General features: G+C 40.1%; 2 protein-coding genes and 1 non-coding gene across 5 annotated transcripts; 2 read left to right on the top strand and 1 right to left on the bottom strand.

Annotated features, from left to right (window-relative positions):
- Positions 1 to 42: 42 nt before the first annotated feature.
- On the top strand, positions 43 to 6,352 carry LOC139364730 (cilia and flagella associated protein 418). Its single transcript, XM_071101742.1, has 8 exons — positions 43 to 224; positions 507 to 603; positions 907 to 956; positions 1,444 to 1,509; positions 2,022 to 2,117; positions 3,364 to 3,517; positions 4,551 to 4,625; positions 6,174 to 6,352. The coding sequence occupies exons 1-7, from the start codon at positions 43 to 45 to the stop codon at positions 4,569 to 4,571; spliced, it is 666 nt and encodes a 221-aa protein (XP_070957843.1). The 3' UTR covers positions 4,572 to 4,625; positions 6,174 to 6,352.
- trnas-aga (transfer RNA serine (anticodon AGA)) lies at positions 1,065 to 1,146 on the top strand. Its single transcript has one exon. It is a non-coding gene; the product is annotated as a tRNA-Ser (tRNA).
- On the bottom strand, positions 4,149 to 20,455 carry LOC139364680 (T-cell differentiation antigen CD6-like). 3 transcript variants are annotated; one of them, XM_071101638.1, is made up of 13 exons: positions 20,244 to 20,455; positions 15,937 to 16,017; positions 14,605 to 14,904; positions 14,021 to 14,335; positions 10,915 to 10,974; positions 10,626 to 10,772; positions 9,981 to 10,094; positions 9,738 to 9,854; positions 9,448 to 9,594; positions 9,118 to 9,201; positions 8,867 to 9,001; positions 8,564 to 8,665; positions 4,149 to 4,909 (listed from the first exon to the last, which is right to left on the bottom strand). In XM_071101638.1, exons 1-13 carry the CDS (start codon positions 20,293 to 20,295, stop codon positions 4,767 to 4,769), a joined length of 1,797 nt encoding a protein of 598 aa, XP_070957739.1. In that variant the 5' UTR covers positions 20,296 to 20,455; the 3' UTR covers positions 4,149 to 4,766. The 3 variants fall into 3 exon arrangements, with proteins under 3 accessions (XP_070957739.1, XP_070957747.1, XP_070957732.1); XM_071101646.1 differs by lacking the exon at positions 15,937 to 16,017 and having other exon boundaries at positions 20,244 to 20,434; XM_071101631.1 differs by having other exon boundaries at positions 9,738 to 10,094; positions 20,244 to 20,362.
- Positions 20,456 to 22,038: the final 1,583 nt, after the last annotated feature.

Below are 22,038 nucleotides of genomic sequence, written 5' to 3'. Positions count from 1 at the left end.
ACTTGAAATGAGGTTACGCCTGTCAATCAAGCACTCCTGTTCATGACAACAGTCAATAAGCAGCAGTACCCTGAAGCTATGGCGGACGATTTGGACGAATTGCTAGATGAGGTTGAAACAAAGTTCTGTCGCAATGTTTCATTGACGCCACAACTTCAAGCTCCCTCAGATTTATCGACGGCTGGGAAATGTTTAACGCAAACTGGGAAAGAAAGAAAACACTGGTGCGTAGTAAAATGCAAGTGTCAACCGGCTAACGTTAACGATAGCTAACGTTAGTACGGGGGAATGGACTAAAGTTAGCAAGCAAGGTTAGCAAACCAAGTTGTTGACCATGACTGACACAGTGGAAGCTTATGGTAACTAACGACAATAGCTATGTAACGTCGTTGCAAACGCCAGCCTTCCTAAAATGCATTGTTATTTCATCAAGCATGTTAGCTAAATCACGTAGTTAGCTATGTAACGTTAGCTTGCTAAAACTGTTCCTCGCTTCACACCGTCAGCACCACTGACGATACACCCAGAAAAACGGACAGCGAAGATATAGATGCCCTTCTTGAGGAAATACTTGACGATGATTTCGATTCCCTTGCGCTAAACGTGAGTAAATAACCTTAGCTACATCGCCTTGCAATGTTGAATGCAGTTTTTTGTTGTTGCTAACAGCATCTACTGTCCAGTAGTAGTAGCTAGCTAAAGTTAGCTGTCTGGATATCACACGGATGTATTAGCTAGCTATAATGAGATAAATATAAGGCTATATTTGATTGTTTTTAGCCTGTTTCCAATGGAAAGGTTGCTATCATCTTTGTCCTTCTGACTCCAATGCATTAGCTAACGTTACATTGCAAAAGGGCTGGCCCGTAGGTGGTCTCATATTTGCTTAACTCTACACAATTGCAGACTGGACAGCTTCCTAAATTGACGAAGACATTGCCACAGTCCACAAGAAAGTAAGTTTTCTTACAACCCTATTAAAAAAAAAATTTTTTAAAAAACAACATAACTTATTCATGCAAACATAGTTAGTTGTCCTGGCTGAGTCTTCGAACGTGTAGGCAGTTGTCGTGGCCGAGTGGTTAAGGCGATAGACTAGAAATCTATTGGGATCTTCCCGCGCAGGTTCGAATCCTGCCGACAACGGTTTGTTTTGTGTTGCAGCCTGTTGAATCATAATATCTGGCTGTGTCATGTGGTATACTGCAAAAAGTCAATGTGTTCATATGACGTTATTATTGAAACTCAGTAAATGTTATCTAAGGCATCTGTATATCTCTGTTGCATGCAGTCAATGTAATTGTATGTTTTACAGTTGTCATTATTTTAGGCAGACCAAAATGGTCATTCACGGGGAGCCGTAAAATCTAGTAGTGAGCCTTAGGTAAAGCATGTATTTGATAAAAGCTCTCTTTTGATCCCCATTTGTTCTTATGTGAGCAGGTGCTGCCCAGTTTTCCTTGGTGGAAGCTCCATTGCAAATGGTGTAGGAACAGCTGTTTCACAAAGGTAAAAGTGCTGTTTAATTGTTGTGCAGGGATCATCAACTGGATTCAGCCGAGGGCCATTTTTTTTCTTGAGAGGATGGTCAGGAGGCCAGAACATAATTATGGATAATTAGTCAACTGCAATTTGATTGCAAGAAGCCCAAACCGACATAATATTTAACTACAACAGACTAATTTCAAACCCTGCTTTCATTTTGTGTATGATCACATACTGTATCTCTCTATATTATGCGTGGGAATTCTTTGGAACAGATTTCCTAAATTAAAATCACTTGGTTGGTGCTGATTTGCTGGTGTTTTTACAGTCTTATGTCCAACAATACAATTATAAAATGTATTTACTTATTTTGCTCAAAAAAACGCGGGAGACCAAATAAAATCACCTAAGGGCCGCCAGTTGGGGAACCCTGTTGTAATTGTGTGTGTGTGTGTGTGTGTGTGTGTGTGTGTGTGTGTGTGTGTAAAAGCATGGATCACATTTTAATTTGACTCACTGTTTAACATGTGTAACAGGTCGTGTGATCAGCTGAGATGTATCTCCTGTGACTTTCGGGTGGCCATGTTTGACGATCATGAATGGGACCCCTCTTGTGATTACCTCTTCTTCAGGTGAGCCTCCTTTCATTGGGCCCGATGTATCTTTATGGGGTAACAAACTATTTGCGGAATTTAAATATTGTTATTATCTTGAAACAAGTTGGAAGTTGATACAGAAAACAAAATCCCACATTTCTCAGATTTGAACAGAAGAGGGCAGTGTAAACCTTTTTATTTTGGGACTTCGTGAAAATAAACTGGAATAATCTTCATTTGATTCTTAATGTAAAATACCTTTTAAGTGGGGATTGTGACTTTCACCTTGATTGATATCCACCTGTTCAGAAAAACAGGTAACCTTTTGCCAAAGTGGTTTAATTTAAAACGTTTTTTAACCGTGCTCTGAGATCGGTGCATGGCAGATAGGAATTTCATAGGACAACTGGTACTAGTGGATGGAGACAGACATTAGAAAGGCAGTCAAACAACACAACAATGCCACCTTGGGTGTCTCTCTGGTTCAATATTGTGTTGTTTCACTGACAGAGAGCTTGTCCATGATAACAAAGACTGACACTTAAGCTTAGTTAAGGAAGTGAAGTGGAAGACCTCATAGCAGTAGCGGTGTGAGTATGCAGGCATTGGTATTTGGTGCTCTTAACACCAAGACAGTAATTCAATTATTCTAGGCTACACGAATTTGATACAATTGGTGAGAGTTGACTTGAAATGCAAACTAAGAAAGACAACAGACAGAAGGGCTGTGCTCATATGGGAGAAAAACATTTTAAAATAGAAAAACAAAGAAGGCTATCTCAACCACAATGTTGTTGGTGTTTTGGTGCACGTTCCAAGCATGTGTGTTTTGCTGTCGGTGTTATCACTGCAGTGAACTAATTATCTGTTCTGGTGGACACTTGGGTGGTTTCAGGCTTTGTGCTGACGTATAGAGGTTACTAAGTGTCTGAGAGCCCAGGGCTCCTCTACAAGACATGGGGATTCATTTATCATTCAAATGTGCTTGTTAAATGCAACGTAATGTATTGTGCAAATGATGCTTCCACTCAGATTAATTCCTTCAGCTGTAAATTGCAGGTTAACTCTTGAATATGTGTGATGTTTCCAATCATTCCACAATCTTTCAGGGGTTCTTGGAGGATGGTTTTGTTCCATGCACATGACCAACTTAAATAATCAAGTACTTTGTGAATTTAGTACTACTTATCCTATCTATAACTCTACATACCAATACTGTGAGAGATATTCACCTACTGCTCATTGCTTAGCTAACCAGCCTTGTCTCTTTGTATCTCTGCAGGAACAACATGCCAGACTGTCAGAAGCTGCGGGCTAAGCTGAGGAGAAGAAAAGGGGCGCGGGCGTACGCCTGCCAGTGTAGCTGGCACTCTGCTCGAGACCTCACCGACCTGAGAGAACAGCACCAGCTCAAGTGGGTCTGTGGGAAGCATGAAGTATGACAGCCTTCTCTCTATCACACACACACACACACCATCACTTTGCAGTTACTTGAAAACCAATGTCCTCTTGTTATAGACATCCCAACACACATTTTTTCTGCCTTGAGAATGATGTAGGTCTTTCTCTGCATTACATTTAGTGTGTTCTGGGTTTAAATGTAAATGAACAAGGTAGGTCTTCTGCTATCTTTAGAGGTGTGATTTTAGCTAGCTCAGTTTTAAGAGCAGGTATATGCCAGACCATACTTGTGTGAAAACTGTACTTAGGAAAGATGAGGCTAAATTGAATAGAGTCTTTTATGTATAAAATAAAAATAGTAATGAAGACATTCCATTATCTGGTAGTATTTCATATACAATGCTGTTACATGCTTTTCTGTAGCCTTTCCTTCTCTGTCTTAGTTTCTAATTCCCTTGTCCTTTTGTTTATTTCCTCTTCTGTCCCTTTGAGTGAAATGCATTCTCTGTTTTAAGGGATTTCTGATCTTACCATTCATGTATTGTGTATAGTATGAAGGTGAGGTTAGTGTGAAGTTAAATGACCCTAACCTTTCCTGTTGCATCTGTGCTAGACATTTAGAAGAAAAAAAACATTAAACATAAAATAATCACTTCACTCTGACAGTCTAGTAGTTGATACTTTATAAATGAATGATAATCAAATGAAGTAGTCTGTGGATAGTTTATTAAATATCTACTAATTCTACTAATCCAAAAAAAAGCTTAACTTCCAAAGACATTTGTTGTGATAGCCCAGTCAGAAGTAGATATTTTGGATTGCAAAACATGTGCTCATATTATGTACAAAGCATCTGCATATGTGTTTATACACTAGACTATTCACATCAAGTCTTAGTTGAATAAATGTTGTATGCATTCATTTTTGTTGCTTTTTCTCCTTGATAATATTAACACAATTGAATTTCAAGTTTAAAAAGTTTGACTGTGCTTTGTGTGGCTCAGGTCACCGTATGAATCAATATCAGTGACAGTGCTGTTTGTTCACAATGCTGGTCATTCTGTGCAGTGGAGAAGCGAAGGTGGTTAAGACCGTTGGGCCAGTAACCGAAAGGTCGCTGGTTTGAATCCACACGCTAACGAGGTGAGAAAAAAAATGTCTGCGCTCTTGAGCAAGGCAATTAAACATAATTGCTCCTGTTTGTCTTTCTGGATAATAACAACTGCTAATATGTAAATGCCTCTGTTTTTTAGTTCTCACTTCACTGCTATGTTTGATGAAATGCTAGTAATTTGTTATGTCATCGTAGTCACTGTCAGAAAGAGACTGGTCCGGGTCTTCTTTCACAGTAGCATCACCAATCCCCTCTTCATCTTGGACTTCTATGTTCTCATAAAGCTCAGAGGAAGATGAGCTGCTTGAATCTTCTGTATAAAGGACTCACATTACCATTTACATACATCCACATTAAGCTACATGTTTTCAGCAATTTGCATCTACAATACCTTCAGAAAGTATTTACACCCATTTACTTTTTCCATATTATGTTGTTACACAGCCTTAATTTAAAATTGATTCAATTTAGATTTTGTGTCACTGGCCTACACACAATACCCCATAATGTCAGAGTGGAATTATGTTTGTAGCAACAGTATGTGCAATAATAGTGTTCAACATGATATTTGAATGACTACCACACGCAATTATCTGTAAGGTCCCTCAGTAAAGCAATGAACTTCAAACCGATTCAACTTCAAAGACATTCAAGGTTTTCCATTGCCTCGTAAAGAAGGGCACCTATTGGTAGATGGGTAAAAATAAAAAAGCACACATGGAATATCCCTTTGAGAATAGTGAAGTTTTTCATTACACTTTGGATGGTGTATCAATATACCCAGTCACTACAAAGATACATCCTTCCTACTCAGTTGCCGAAGAGGAAGGAAACCGCTAAGGGATTTCACCATGAGGCCAATGGTAACTTTAAAACAGTTACAGAGTTTAATGACTGTGATGGGAGAAAATTGAGGATAGATTAACAACATACTCCACAATACTAACCTAAATGGGGAAAAAAAGGAAACCTGTACAGAATAAATATATTTCAAAACATGCATCCTGTTTGCAATAAGGCACTAAAGTAAAACTGCAAAACATGTGACAAAGAAATTAACTTTATGTCCTAAATATAGAGTGTTATGTTTGGGACAAATCCAACACATCACTGAGTACCACTCTTGATTTTGTCAAGTATGGTGGTTGCATCATGTTAAGGGTATGCTTGTCATCAGCAAGGAGTAGAGAGTTTTTTTAGGATAAAAATAAACAGAATTGAGCCAAGCACAGGCAAAATACTAGAGGAAAACCTGGTTCAGTCTGCTTTTCAATAGACACAGGGAGACAAATTCACCTTTCAGCAGGACAAAAATCTAAAACACAAGGAAAAATATACATTGGCCTAGTTACAGTTTTGATTTAAATTGGCTTAAATCTATGGCATGACTTGGAAATTGTCACACCCTGATCTGTTTCACCTATCCGTGTGCTTGTCTCCACCCCCTCCAGGTGTCACCCATCTTCCCCTGGGTATTTAAACCTGTGTTTTCTGTCTGTTGTCAGTTCGTCTTGTATGTTCCAAGTCAACCAGTGTGTTTTCCCTGTGGTCCTGCATTTTCTATTCTCTTTTACTAGTCCTCCCGGTTTTGACCCTTGCCTGTTTTCTGGACTTTACCCACCTGCCTGACCATTCTGCCTGCCCTGACCTTGAGCCTGCCTGCCACACTGTACCTCCTGGACTCTGAACTGGTTTTGACTTTTTGCCTCTCCACGACCATTCTCTTGCCTACCCCTTTTGGATTATTAATAAATATCAAAGACTCAAACTATCTGCCTCCTGTGTCTGCATCTGGGTCTCGCCTTGTGCCCTTATAGAAATGGCTGTCTAGCAATGATAAACAACCAACTTGACAGAGCTTGACTTTAATCACTGCCCAAGGTGATTCTAACATGTATTAACTCGGGTGTGAATACTTATTTAAATAGATATTTTTTTTAAATCAAATATTTCTAAAAACATGTTTTCACTTTTGTCATTATGGAGTATGTGTTTTTAATTTGTTTTATCCATTTTGAATTCAGACTGTAACAACTAAGTCAAAAGTGTATGACTACTTAATGAAGGCAATGTACATTACAGACAGTACATGACTCTAGAATCTACTGCACAGTTGTGATCTATGTAGGGGAATACAGGTACTTGGTGCTGCCATTGAACATGACTTAATGTCAAGGACTAGGCTTAATCTTTCTCAAGGGAACGTACCCTTAATCGTAATGCATCAATGTTTGAACATTTTAATCACCCCTTTGCATGAACGGCATAGCCACAGCAAATAGTGGTGCTGCAGCACCCCCTAATAAATTGAAATGAAGTCATAAATAATACATAAAAATCACAATTAGAGAACTAGGGCTTAATTACTCCTGTATGAGTAGAGAAAAATACTCTTCTTTACTCACAGTCGCATAGCAGCCTAGGCCTACCCCCAACCGAAAGCCTGTGACTTGTCAATGTGATTTTGTTTAACTGACTCTCCATCTGTATATTTGGTTAATTCTCTGGCTGGGCAAATAAGTAGAGGTGGTAACTCATCTATTTGTTTGCTCATCTATCACTGATTAGAAACATTTAGCATGCAGTAATGTGCCTTACATCAAGCGTAGGCCTTATGTTATGCTCAATAGCGTATAGGCAACTCCAAAAGCCTGCAGAGGTTGTGAAATATGAACAGGAGACTTATGCTTTTGAAAATATAGATTGCTATTATTCTCTATCAGTATCATGATGAAGATACTCTCAATGTAAGACCCTACGCCTGCTCCCTATCAAAGCGGAGGGAGGGTAGAAAAGAGATGAAACGTGGATGAAAAAAGCATGGGCTTGCCTTGGGCTCTGTTTCAAAATCACTTTTTTTTATATGACAGCAGTTCCACACGTTGCTGTGATGCAAGTTGTGTGGGAAAAATATGTATTTTATTCTGTTATATTTCATTATATTCTCAGCCTACTACAAAATATATGTGTGTTGACTGTGATCAGTGTAGCCCAAGTGTCTTGTCTGTTTAAGGAACAAAATAACTTGATTTTATATGCATGGCACAGCCATGTAGCCTATCGGCTGCACAGACCAGTAACATCATTCATCTCAAAATATAATAATATTCTATTATTTTGAAAATAAATTGTATTGGTCCTATAATGTTTCTTAGGACCTGCCAAAAAACTCATTAATTCTGGATTTCTTTGTGATGGTGTATATTTAATTTATTTATTAAAACAGACATCCACCCACATCTACTCCCACTCCTAATTATGCCGGCATGTGCATGGGAGATATAAAAGGCTTATCTCGGCAAGAATGTGGTAAAAATGGGACTGTGAATTGGGTCTGTAAAACATTGCCAGATAAATAAATAAAAATACAGGCAAAATGCCTTAAAGTCTGTCTATAACGGGTATTAGTGTCTGTAATCTAATCGACTCTGTCATTCTGAGGTGTAGCTCTCCATAGCTTAATGGCAGATTAGAGTAAAAAACAGAGCCAGGCAATTTCCTCCATCTAATGAGGACCGTCTCTCTCTTCAACTCTCTCTCCCTCCTTCCTCTCTGTTGGATTCAAGCATGTGCCTGCCAGAAATACTACCCTTTCCATTATTCACTGTGATAGTAAATCTGGCGAAAACTAAAGGAATTAAGTACAATTTAAATCCTCACAGATGTTTATGCCCCATACCCAATGGCTCCATCTGTCAGACTACCTTAACTCTTTGAATTGAGTTTTGACACAACTTGAAATCACATTGGCTTATAAACGTAAAGAAACCTTTGAATATGATTTGTTCTGTTTCTTTCAGAGATTACACCGATGGCGCCAAATTAATTTGGCAGGTTTTGAAACACAATATGACACAAGAAAGGGGACTGAGAATTAGTCTCTGCAGGGAACATTACACGGTTCAATGGAAATTCTGTCCACCTTTGAAACACACATGCACAGACTCATCAGAAATGTATCAGGTACCTTGATTTTGACTGCTCAGTAGGTGGCAGTTGCTGTTCACAGGCTGTTGCTGATCCTGTTGTGCACTGGTTGATTGCACAGGGGAATGTGTATAGGTGTTCTCTGAGGAGAAAATGAGAAAATGTGCTCCCAATGAAGTAATTACGAATCTACATATTTTCTCCCCAAAACTTTCAAGACAATACTTTCATGTACTGTTCTGTAGTGCAAAAAGCCTTTGCTGTTGTGTCTACCCCATCCAGTGTTTTGACACAGCCAGATGAATTGTGTGTTGTTGTTCCTGTGTATTTGACTTGAACGGACCTGACTGTAGATGCTGTTCCACTGCCATCCCCACGTTGTAGTAGGATTCCCCTGATGATGTACTACTATTCGATCCCAAGGATGGCTCTCTTCCACAGATCAAGTCTGTGAGGGCAGTTTCTCTCAAATCTGGACCTGGGTGGTTAGCATTCCACACAGTTACTCTGTTATCGTTGATTCATGAGAATGGATTTCATATATGCACTGACTGAGTCTGTTGCAGCATTTGCCATTGAGCATTTTAGACTGACCTGAGTCCAGCAGCTCCTTCTCCAGTGTCTCAATGTTCTCATAGCATTCCCCAGAAGACGTGCTGGATGACACCAGCGAATGCACTGGACATACAAATGGTTGTTAGTGTTAGTATGTTACGATAGGGCTCTTATTCATCTTTTCTGTCACCATGGCAAGTTTCAGCAAATTATACCTTTTCCGATTCCTTGTCCTGCAAATGGTTGTTGAAAAGTCTCAGATTTTAAGTGGACATTATGTCCTTTTAAGACTAAGAAGAAACCTGTCGGACATGGACACAATATGATCATGGTAAAAAATCTGGTTCACCCAACCCGACAGTAACTTACGACTTTGGGTGGCAGGGTTTTTTCTCTCAATGCCGTTGATTGTCTCAGCAACAATATTATATTTCTCAGGAGCGTCAGAAGTCTCTGCTGTCTGCGTGGTTTCCCATGGCTCTCTGCTTGTGCTTACTCCATTGTCAAGGACCCTGACTAATGAAAACATAAAAGGCCATTTGGTTGGCACTGTGAGTGAGTCCTTGGACCACTTTCTCCCTTAATAGCCATGTGTCACTTCCCATCTTTTTTTCTTTTAGAATTACACTATTTATCCAAAACTATGAAGATGAACTGACCAAGTGCAGTAGCCATGGCAACAGGGGGTTGGTCATTGAAGTCATAGTTTTCATAGTCAGAGTCACATGAGGCATCGGTGTCATTCTGAGTGGGTTGTTGGGAAAGGTACTGTGGAGCTGCATGAAAGGTCACATAGAGAAAATGTATTCTGACAAATGGGACACTTGAACTAATAAGACATTTCCTGAAATTGCAAGTAACTAATGGGCACAGAGAGGACAAGTGCATCAGTAGGAACTCACTGTAATCAGCTGTGTCTGTGGTGACTGTGAGGAGGTTGACTCTCTCCCCTCGGTCAGTGTGTTGAGACTGGATGGACAGCAGACGGCCATCTTGTCTTTGGTGAACCAGAAGTGCTAGTAATGAAGGGAAAGTTTTGCCTTTGAAACTTCTCTTTACTGAAACTAGGATAATAGATTTGTTGGCCTTTGTTGTCTTTGATGTTGGACAAGAAAAAAAGGACAACACATCTCAAAACCAATTAAATATTTGAATTAGACCACCGTCACATATGGCACATATTCAAAGCATTATCATCCCTGTGAAATAAAATATGCTGCTTTTTAAAGTTGGTGTGAAAACAACACTGGTGGTGGGACTCTCTTAATGAGCAATCAACCAACCCAGGGGTATGAATACTGTTCCAGTTGAGTGATTTGCTTTGTGTACTGTATTGAATCACATTGCATTGTGTTGTTGTATTATCATAATTGGCAAACCATTGAGAAGAATATGTAATACCCTTCAGACTAAGCAGTTTCTCAGTGTTAATTACTGCTCATTGATGATAGCATGTTTGTTGTTGTTGGTGTGAACAAATGAGAAGAGTGACAGTTGAGTATGAGGCAATGAAAGAGAAAGAAAAATGGAGAAAAACAATGACTCACCAGCTCTCCTCCTGTAAGACAGGAAGAGTGAAGCATTGGAGAGGAGTGTGAGGAGGAGGGCTATAGACAATGCGATGCAGCCCCAGACAGCAGCTGCGGGAGGAGAGGACCGGCTCTCTGCACTGGTGACTAGTAGAACTGAGCCTGCTGGAAACAAGAACAAATCATAGTGCAGAGTACAGACTAAATAACAAATTATTATTGACATGTTCTAATGAGCAGAGCAGACACTCTTGGTGTATTATTACACAGATGGAGGGTCATGTGTGTCAGCATCTATTGAATGTACCTGTGGTTGAAGTCTGGGTGTTCTGTTCTGCCGTCTCGTTGCCTGGTTGAGATGGAATTCCTGTCAGGGAAATCGAAAAGTCCTAGAGGTGTTAGAGAACTAGAATGTATAACAGATGCATGGCTCACTTATCCTGAGTAATCAAGGCACTCTTGTTTGAAAGATGGGGAAAAGGTTTGTTTAACAAAAACATTTGCTCAAAAATTGAAAATCCAAGAGGACTTGTGTTTGTCCATCTGTGTATCTAATGATCTACTGAACCAATATCTGACTCTTATTCAAGTCATTCGAGTCATTTGGCAATTACTGCAAGGAATGTGTGTGTTTTCTCTTAAAAAATGTACTTGAAATGTGTAGGACTCCCAGATTGATGGATGTAGCCTTCTGAGTAGGCCTACATAATAAACTTGATAGTAGGCCTACATAATAAACTTGATAGTAGGCCTACATAATAAACTTGATAGTAGGCCTACATAATAAACTTGATAGTAGGCCTACATAATAAATCACTTGAGGTGTTCAAAATGAATCGGAAACATGGTCAACAAATGTGCTGGTTGATAAAATACCTGTATTTATGGGAAAGATGTTTGAAAAGGGTATTTTGTTCTTAAATGATATTGTAATGGTAGAGTTATGTCCTTCATGGAGTTGTTCGGGAAGGTCTGCTCAATCCAAGAGTACAACCAATTGATTACAGCATTGCCCCAAAAATGGCGGGTGGCAGCGGGACGAGGTAGGGAACTGGTCTGTCTGTCCAATATAAAGAATCATGACTGGAGGAGGCAGGTGGCAGCGGGAGGAGGTAGGGAACTGGTCTGTCTGTCCAATATAAAGAATCAAAACTGGCGGAGGAATAAAAATAGCATAAATAGGAAAGTATACCAGTTTCATTTGTGGACCAGGATGTTGACAACTGTGCCATACAGATTGCAAAATAGTTGGGAAGAGATTTTTTATGTACTGATTCCATGGTACAGGGTGTATGGGTTGATATATAAAACAACGCAAGATTCAAGACTTCGTGCTTTTCAACTAAAAATATTATATAGAATTCTTGCCACTAACAAAATGTTGAATATTTGCGGCATAAAATCATCGAAGCTCTGCAGATTTTGTTGTGAGGATACAGAATCAATGGACCATTTATTTTGGTATTGCCCTCAGGTAGTCTGTTTCTGGTCTCAGGTTCAGGAATGGCTGAAAATGCATAGCATTGATCTAAAACTGACCCTAGAAATAGTACTGTTAGGAGATCTGGAGAGACCGGGTCAGTCAATTACTAATATACTAACATTCTTAGTAAAAGTATTTATCTTCAACTCGCAATCTGTAGATTCTATTCGATTAGATAGATTGAAATTGTACATTAAACATCATAGCATAGTTGAAAGATATGTGTTGCGTAGAAACACGAAGTGGGTGGCCAGCAGAGATAGATGGGATGGACAGAGGGAAGCTGAGGGTTGGGATGTGGAACTGGAGACAAGTGGGAGTGGAGTTGCTGTGTGAGAGAGAGAATGATGGGATGGACTGAGGGAAGCTGAGGGTTGGTATGTGGAATTGGAGACAAGTGGGAGTGGAGTTGCTGTGTGAGAGAGAGAATGATGGTCAAAAGATAAAGGGGAAAAAAAGTAAAAATAAAACATAATAAAAGTACATTTGAATGACGCTAATTGGCAGTGTTTTTACAACTAATGCCGGTTTGCCGGAGGCTGATGCCGTGAAGGTGTTTGTACACATGCATATACACACACTCTCATTCAAATGAACACATACAAGAACACACACACATACATGTAATAGTGCCAGACATGCACACAAACATATAAAGTAGGCATTGCTGTTATGATTTCAGTTGTTCTTGATGTCCTTTGTTTTAAATTTAATATTTAAAAAATAAATAATTTGCATTGTTGCTTGCTGTTTTCTTCTGTCTCTTCCTCTCTTTCTCTTTAGTTCATTCTCTTGGTTGTTGGTGCATTGGAGTTGGGGGGGGGCACGAATGGTTGAGGGACAGCTATTGGGGAACTGTGGGGGGATCTTGGAGGGTTCGGATTTCACATGATTGTGATCATGAAAAAGGAAACTATGACATATATTTTATATCACTATCATGCACACGCACCCTCACACATAATGATGGCTCTGTTGTGGAAAGACTGATACATGCTTGATAGTGTCTTGATGCTGTATTGTTTGTCCTTCATGTTCTATTACTTTAATGTTACCCCTTGTGTTTTTTGTAATAAATAATTATTTAAAAAAATTAAAAACATGGTCAACAAAAATTGTTCATTTAGATGCAAGATTTAAAACCCATGGAAGTGCCAAACAACTGTTGTTATGTTGAGGTCAAGGCAGTTTGGATGTTTTCTCACCAAGGAACTCTTGAACTTGGCTCCCAGGTTGAACATCTTTCATTGAGGATCTTCCTCAGACAGAGCTGTTGCGACGTGGTATTGACATGGTTTGTCTACTTTCTGAGTGACATGCATTACTTTGGCCTGTGTGTTTTTGTGCTGCCTGTGTGTTTCATTTTCTTTTCCCGTTAATAAAAATAACAATAATTAATATGCAAAGCAGCTGTCTCTTTTCGGCTTATGACCTTTCACATCACCTGATCTCTGCATTACTGTAGGAGGATTTGAAGCTTGTTCGTCAGTATCAGTGTTGAGCGTGACTGAGACTCTGCTATCCATTCAGACATGCTGATAAGGTCACGAGCCAAATCATTCTTGATTCGCAATCATCAGAACCCTGATTGTCGACAGCGTTTAGCATGCTGAAAATCAGCGCTAAGATGATGGGGACTTGGTTCGCCACCAAGACACCGGATGTTCAGTCAGGGTAATGTGTTTTACATGTTATTACTGCACTATCCATATTCAGACCAATCTAAGGAGAATTACTGCACTATCCATATTCAGACCAATCTAAGGAGAATATACACACATCATGTAACAGCATAGCTATTTTAAGTAGTGGGCATGACATTGACTTAGCTTCTATTCACATTTAAAATGTCATTTTTAAATGACATGATTGTGAATACAGTAACTGACAATGATAATATTATATAATAATATTATAGCTGCAGGCTTACCTGAACAAACCACTGCAGCGTCCTCTTTGTGTCCACAGTCGTTGACTGTCCCCATGGAGGGACACTCCCATAGGTTCATCTCGCTCCCCCCACAGTTCACCTCATCTAAGAGAACCTGACCAACACCCGCTTCAAAGGACCCGTCCTGCCCGCTCACATTCAGGGCAGAGCCACAGCCCAATTGAGCACAGACCACGCCCCCATCTCTCAGGTCCCAACTATCGTCACACACCGTTCCCCATTTTTCCTCTCTCCACAACTCCACCCGTCCTTCACAGTGGTGTGAGCCTCCAACCAATCGCACGGCCTGGTGCCCTGAGGAATGGACAGATCAACCAATCAGTTCATAGATAATCAGTTAACCTCGATAGAAGCTGGGCCTCACTCATCATTAAAAAGCAGCTTGAAAATGGAATCGCGCTGGAAGGAGGAACTTGTTGCAAAGCGTCCACAAAACACTTGGAGAGCAATCCATACGATGGCTCTCCATTGCATGCAATTTGCAGGCGTTACTGCAACAACGTGTTTGTGGTTGCTCAAGATGCTTGCCGATCCAAGCATAGGCTTTGCAATGACGGTCTTACCACAGGTTATCTCAGTCAGGTTAGAGCAGTCTGTGTATGAGAGCTCTGTACAGTTCTCCACCAGTAGGTCTCTGTAGACACACTGGCTCAGACACGTTGAGCTGGAGTAGTTTAATGTAGCTGTGCCATTCTGTCGGCGCTCGTACACTGCCCCGCAGCTCAGGTTGGTGCATATGTCCTCCACCACTTTGGCCCACTCTGCAGACCCAAGGTCAAAGGTCACTGGCCTCCACAGCCCTCGATGGAGCACCTCGACAACCCCAGAGCAGTGCTGAGATAGCCTGGGGGGGTGAGATATGGCTGGAGGGATGGAGAGATGCAGAATCAATATGAGAGTGAAATACAGATGACTGTTTATATTTCCCCATGTAGTGTAGTCACATGTACAGTACATGTTATACAGCATAATACACACACATACCCAGACACATTGAATGCCCTAGCTGTTTGTTGGCCTATCGGTTTCTGTGCTATTTGCAGATGTTCAGCAGAGCAGCCACATCCTGTGAGTCATGTCCTGTGGAAATGTCACTGGGTGGTGAATTCGAAGGGGGACACTGAAGTCGACCAACCTGATTCTAGAAACACCACGGGACCAAATACTCTCAGTGGTTTCAAACCATATGACACTGGAGCCTTTGGTTCTGCATTTCACTCTTCAGTCTTCACTTTTTTCCCTGTTTAAATGTGGTGGATGGAATTGCACTTCATTGAGGTTCAACAAATAGAGAATGAAAACCAGGTTAATGTAGTATGATTATAACTGAATAACTGATTGATAGTATTTTCCTTAATAATCTGACTCCACTGGACCATTTGATATCCTCTATGACACGAATGACAATTGACCCATTATTTTTATTTTATGTTTGTGTGGGATGTTCCTCCCACTTTGCACTAGTGGAGCCTTACGCATCACCATCACCCTGGGAACAATGAAAATATCGTCTCACTATGGCTTAATTGCTGGTGACCTGTATCATTATAGTAAAAAAAAAAAGCCTTTGCCTCGTCTCATTTCGATCTCAGTATAATGACTTGTGAGCAATCAAGTTTTCTGCAGGATCGTTGCTTGAGGTTGTGTCTCCTCCCTCTAAGAAGCACACAGACACCTTACCCATTCATCCCTCTATTTTTGCACCTAGCAATTTGACTGGATGGGCACGAGGGATTGGAATTTGGGGTTTAGGAAGGAATTAGGGGTGGTATTCAGAGAGTAAGATCGATGTAGATTGCAGTGGCCTCCGGAACCAAATGAAGCTTGATTGGAGGCTCGGGTTCTGAGGATCTTTTTAGCATAATACCAACCATTTAAATAAAACTGGAACTCACTTAGATTGGATGTCTGCTGCTCATCAGTCTCTCTCGACCCAGAGAAGTTCCCCGAAACAGAGTGGTCTTTATTTAGAAAGGCTGAAATATGACAAACAATAACAACAAACTAAGATAAATGAAACATTATTGTAGTTATGTGTAGATGGGAGTATTCATGCAACTGTCCAATCAGTTATTTCAGCCAACTTCATGTTGCCAATGCTATATGAAGCCCAGGGCACATACATTACAAACAAGTTATTGAATTTGGCTCTAATTAGAATCATCTTTTCCATTTTGTAAACTCTGTTGGTGGTATTTCAAGGTGGCTACACAATATTCCCATTAGAAGGATATAATATGGAGTCTGTAAATCACTATATTTACACTGGTTTTCACAACAGCTATTATCAACTGCCTCAATTGGTTAATTTAGTTGTTAGATGGGTATGCCATGAATAACATCTGTGGCTCATTGTTGAATTAATCGATGCAGATAATGCATCATCTTTGTCAAGCAAAATAATAGTTTGTTCATGCTTTAACCCATGTCACAGCTCTCCTCCTCAGAAAGCAATTCATTTTGAACTATCACTTCGTTTATGTATCACTCTGTGACAAACTAGTGAGTCATACAAAAACAATTACGCTTCAGCCAATCATTGTTGACTATGATTGGTTGAATTTGAATTCCCTGCACTTTTATGTTGCTTCAAGCGGCCTTTGAATTTTAGCTAGCTAGTGTTCGATGAATCGTATTGGTTGTTGCAGTAAACACCTTACATTGGGAAGTAAAGTAATCCTCTGTAGGATTATGCAGCATTTAGCCTACACCTAGTTGGCATTACTACGGTCAGCCCCTTTTTGTAGGATTATGCAGCATATAGCCTACACCTAATTGGCATCACTAGGGTCAGCCCCTTTTTGTAGGATTATGCAGCATTTAGCCTACACCTAATTGGCATCACTAGGGTCAGCCCCTTTTTGTAGGATTATGCAGCATATAGCCTACACCTAATTGGCATCACTACGGTCAGCCCCTTTTTGTAGGATTATGCAGCATTTAGCCTACACCTAATTGGCATCACTAGGGTCAGACCCTTTTTGTAGGATTATGCAGCATTTAGCCTACACCTAATTGGCATCACTAGGGTCAGCCCCTTTTTGTAGGATTATGCAGCATTTAGCCTACACCTAGTTGGCATCACTACGGTCAGCCCCTTTTTGTAGGATTATGCAGCATTTAGCCTACACCTAATTGGCATCACTACGGTCAGCCCCTTTTTGTAGGATTATGCAGCATTTAGCCTACACCTAATTGGCATCACTAGGGTCAGCCCCTTTTTGTAGGATTATGCAGCATTTAGCCTACACCTAGTTGGCATCACTAGGGTCAGCCCCTTTTTGTAGGATTATGCAGCATTTAGCCTACACCTAATTGGCATCACTAGGGTCAGCCCCTTTTTGTAGGATTATGCAGCATTTAGCCTACACCTAATTGGCATCACTAGGGTCAGCCCCTTTTTGTAGGATTATGCAGCATTTAGCCTACACCTAGTTGGCATCACTACGGTCAGCCCCTTTTTGTAGGATTATGCAGCATTTAGCCTACACCTAATTGGCATCACTAGGGTCAGCCCCTTTTTGTAGGATTATGCAGCATTTAGCCTACACCTAGTTGGCATCACTACGGTCAGCCCCTTTTTGTATGAATATTTTATTATTTGCTTGAACACACCAACGCGTGGTGTCAACAAGTAGAATAAAACGACATGCTCTTGTACATTCAGACATGAATAAGAAGCAAACAGAAATTCATTAAAAAATATGGTGATGTAGAAGCATAATAAAAAACCAAATGTGACTCCACTGCCAACTATTTTGATGTGCATATCTTCAGTATTATCCAACAACTCATACAAACAATTCTAAAATACATTTGATGCTGTGTTTGATGTACATAGAGTACAACCGTCATACTTTCCATCAAAAGAGCCACTGAAAATAATATAATTGAATACAATCAAAGTCAAAATATTAACCTCCTTTTACAGTGGATTAGTGATAAGGTTCCTTCTATTAAAGATTGGCATAAGATACTATTTGAATGGGTGCCTCTGGAATATCTGACATGTACATTGCATTCTAAAACAGACCAGTTCTACAAAGTATGGGAACCTTATCTAAATTACCTAGAACCCGAGGTATCAGCTATTATGCTGCAAGGATTCTCTTAGAATGGCGGGGATCTATGTATTTCAGAACTACACTGTACGTTCCATGTGTGGAACCTAACCTCTTGGTTTAAACTGAGCTTTTTTGTTTAATTTCTGTTTGTAAGTTTGTTTAAAATGTATGTATTGAGAGACGCAATGATGGAAATGGGGTGAGAGAAGCACCGAGCGGGAAGAGGAAAATGGTGTACGTATGTATGGGTGTGTGTGGTATGTATGTATGTGTGTGTATGTATGTGCGTGCGCGTATATACAGTGCCTTGCGAAAGTGTTCGGCCCTCTTGAACTTTGCGACCTTTTGCCACATTTCAGGCTTCATACATAAAGATATAAAACTGTATTTTTTTGTGAAGATTCAACAACAAGTGGGACACAATCATGAAGTGGAACGACATTTATTGGATATTTCAAACTTTTTTAACAAATCAAAAACTGAAAAATTGGGCGTGCAAAATTATTCATCCCCCTTAAGTTAATACTTTGTAGCGCCACCTTTTGCTGCGATTACAGCTGTAAGTCGCTTGGGGTATGTCTCTATCAGTTTTGCACATCAAGAGACTGACATTTTTCCCATTCCTACTTGCAAAACAGCTCGAGCTCAGTGAGGTTGGATGGAGAGCATTTGTGAACAGCAGTTTTCAGTTCTTTCCACAGATTCTCGATTGGATTCAGGTCTGGACTTTGACTTGGCCATTCTAACACCTGGATATGTTTATTTTTGAACCATTCCATTGTAGATTTTACTTTATGTTTTGGATCATTGTCTTGTTGGAAGACAAATCTCCGTCCCAGTCTCAGGTCTTTTGCAGACTCCATCAGGTTTTCTTCCAGAATGGTCCTGTATTTGGCTCCATCCATCTTCCCATCAATTTTAACCATCTTCCCTGTCCCTGCTGAAGAAAAGCAGGCCCAAACCATGATGCTGCCACCACCATGTTTGACAGTGGGGATGGTGTGTTCAGGGTGATGAGCTGTGTTGCTTTTATGCCAAACATAACGTTTTGCATTGTTGCCAAAAAGTTCATTTTTGGTTTCATCTGACCAGAGCACCTTCTTCCACATGTTTGGTGTGTCTCCCAGGTAGCTTGTGGCAAACTTTAAAAACACTTTTTATGGATATCTTTAAGAAATGGCTTTCTTCTTGCCACTCTTCCATAAAGGCCAGATTTGTGCAATATACGACTGATTGTTGTCCTATGGACAGAGTCTCCCACCTCAGCTGTAGATCTCTGCAGTTCATCCAGAGTGATCATGGGCCTCTTGGCTGCATCTCTGATCAGTCTTCTCCTTGTATGAGCTGAAAGTTTAGAGGGACGGCCAGGTCTTGGTAGATTTGCAGTGGTCTGATACTCCTTCCATTTCAATATTATCGCTTGCACAGTGCTCCTTGGGATGTTTAAAGCTTGGGAAATCTTTTTGTATCCAAATCCGGCTTTAAAATTCTTCACAACAGTATCTCGGACCTGCCTGGTGTGTTCCTTGTTCTTCATGATGCTCTCTGCGCTTTTAACGGACCTCTGAGACTATCACAGTGCAGGTGCATTTATACGGAGACTTGATTACACACAGGTGGATTGTATTTATCATCATTAGTCATTTAGGTCAACATTGGATCATTCAGAGATCCTCACTGAACTTCTGGAGAGAGTTTGCTGCACTGAAAGTAAAGGGGCTGAATAATTTTGCACGCCCAATTTTTCAGTTTTTGATTTGTTAAAAAAGTTTGAAATATCCAATAAATGTCGTTCCACTTCATGATTGTGTCCCACTTGTTGTTGATTCTTCACAAAAAAATACAGTTTTATATCTTTATGTTTGAAGCCTGAAATGTGGCAAAAGGTTGCAAAGTTCAAGGGGGCCGAATACTTTCGCAAGGCACTGTATGTGTATATGCATGAGTGTATGTATATGTATGTGTGTGTATATATATATATATATATATATATATATATGCGTAGATATGTGTAAGTGAGTGCTGTTTTTTGTGTGTTTTTTTTGTGTGCTTTGTCTTTGTTGGTGAAAATTGTGAAATTCCAATAAAAATACTGTTACAAAAAAAAAAAATCTAAATATTAGATTAAACTGTGTTACCTTGAGAGAGGACCAGAACTGGCAGAAGTATTGTCGTCCTGAACAATTCCATCTCACAGAAAACAGTCAGGCCGGGGTCCTTTGAGCATACTCCTCAACAGAAACAACTTTGTTCTTTTAATATTAATAACAATCAAATGAAAAATAATGCACGTTACTGATCTTATCATGAGTCAAGCAGTGTGCTATATGTCAGAACTTGTGTACTCACTCTATTTCTGTTTGCACTGCTGCAACTTGTGGTTTCCATGAGCATCGTCTCTGACACAAAATCAAATAGGCTTCTGTCTGTAGAGCACACTACTTTCTCAGACACATAGACTGGCTGTGAGATACACCCACTGCCGTACACACAACTACAAGAGGTTCAATTGTTGACTAACACCCTGAACAACTGATTTTAACCTCCCAACGCAACACACAAAAAAGGTTGAATAAACAAACAAACTCAAAGAGTTTAAAAGAGGCTTACTATTATCTCCTTATGTTGATAAAGAGGAACATGTCAAATGAATCGGACCCAAATAACTCTGTTTTAGGATTCATGAGAACACAATAATACATGGCGTCAGACCGAGGCTCTGCATCTGTCCTTGTGCTCCTAGACCTTAGTGCTGCTTTTGATACCATTGATCACCACATTCTTTTGGAAAGAGTGGAAACCCAAATTGGTCTATACGGACAAGTTCTGGCCTGGTTTAGATCTTATCTGTCGGAAAATATATCAGTTTGTCTCTGTGGATGGTTTGTCTTATGACAAATCAGCTGTACATTTCGGTGTTCCTCAAGGTTCCGTTTTAGGACCACCATTGTTTTCACTATATATTTTACCTCTTGGTGATGTCATTCGGGAAACATTATGTTAACTTTCACTGCTATGCGGACGATACACAGCTGTACATTTCAATGAAACATGGTGAAGCGCCAAAATTGCCCTCCCTGGAAGCCTGTGTTTCAGATATAAGGAAATGGATGGCGGCAAATATTTTACTTTTAAACTCGGACAAAACAGATATGCTAGTTCTAGGTCCCAAGAAACAAAGAGATCTTCTGTTGAATCTGACAATTAATCTTGATGGTTGTACAGTCATCTCAAATAAAACTGTGAAGAACCTCGGCATTACTCTGGACCCTGACCTCTCTTTTGACAAACATATCAAGAATATTTCAAAGACAGCTTTTTTTCATCTACGTAACATTGCAAAAATCTGAAACTTTCGGTCCAAAAAGGATGCAGAAAAATGTATCCGTGCTTTTGTCACTTCTAGATTAGACTACCCAGATAAAGCACTAGCACTAACTGAAGTTTATTTAAACACAGCTGCTAGAATCGAGACTAGAACCAAAACATTTTATCATAATACTCCAGTGCTAGCTACTGGCTTCCTGTTGAGGCTAGGGCTGATTTCAAGGTTTTACTGTTAATCTACAAAGTATTACATGGGCTTGCTCCTACCTATCTCTGCGATTTGGTCCTTCCGTACATACCTACACGTACGCTACTGTCACAAGACACAGGCCTCCTTATTGACCCTAGAATTTCTAAGCAAACAGCTGGAGTCAGGGCTTTCTCCTATTGAGCTCCATTTTTATGGAATGGTCTGCCTATCCATGTGAGAGAAGCAGATTTGGTCTCGACCTTTTAGTCTTTACTGAAGACTGCTCTCTTCAGTAGGTCCTATGATTGAGTGTAGTCTGGCCCAGGGGTGTGAAGGTGAACAGAAATGCACTGGAGCGACGAACAACCCTTGCTGTCTCTGCCTGGCCAGTTCCCCTCTCTCCACTGGGATTCTCT

This window comes from Oncorhynchus clarkii, chromosome 2 (assembly GCF_045791955.1).
Source record: "Oncorhynchus clarkii lewisi isolate Uvic-CL-2024 chromosome 2, UVic_Ocla_1.0, whole genome shotgun sequence".
NCBI classification, from domain to species: Eukaryota; Metazoa; Chordata; class Actinopteri; order Salmoniformes; family Salmonidae; genus Oncorhynchus; species Oncorhynchus clarkii.
This window is presented reverse-complemented; position numbering and strand designations above follow the sequence as displayed.

Bases quoted from the DNA above. Each gene is read 5' to 3' on its own strand.
- LOC139364730 (XM_071101742.1), top strand. From the start codon at position 43: ATGACAACAGTCAATAAGCAGCAGTACCCTGAAGCTATGGCGGACGAT. The intron at 225-506 runs GTGCGTAGTAAA...TCACACCGTCAG, and splicing joins GGGAAAGAAAGAAAACACTG to CACCACTGACGATACACCCA. The intron at 1,510-2,021 runs GTAAAAGTGCTG...CATGTGTAACAG, and splicing joins GGAACAGCTGTTTCACAAAG to GTCGTGTGATCAGCTGAGAT.
- LOC139364680 (XM_071101631.1), bottom strand. From the start codon at position 20,295: ATGGAATTGTTCAGGACGACAATACTTCTGCCAGTTCTGGTCCTCTCT. The intron at 10,095-10,625 runs GTGAGTCATTGT...CTTCATTACTAG, and splicing joins GTCTTACAGGAGGAGAGCTG to CACTTCTGGTTCACCAAAGA. The intron at 9,002-9,117 runs GTCAGTCTAAAA...CTAACCACCCAG, and splicing joins GAAGGAGCTGCTGGACTCAG to GTCCAGATTTGAGAGAAACT.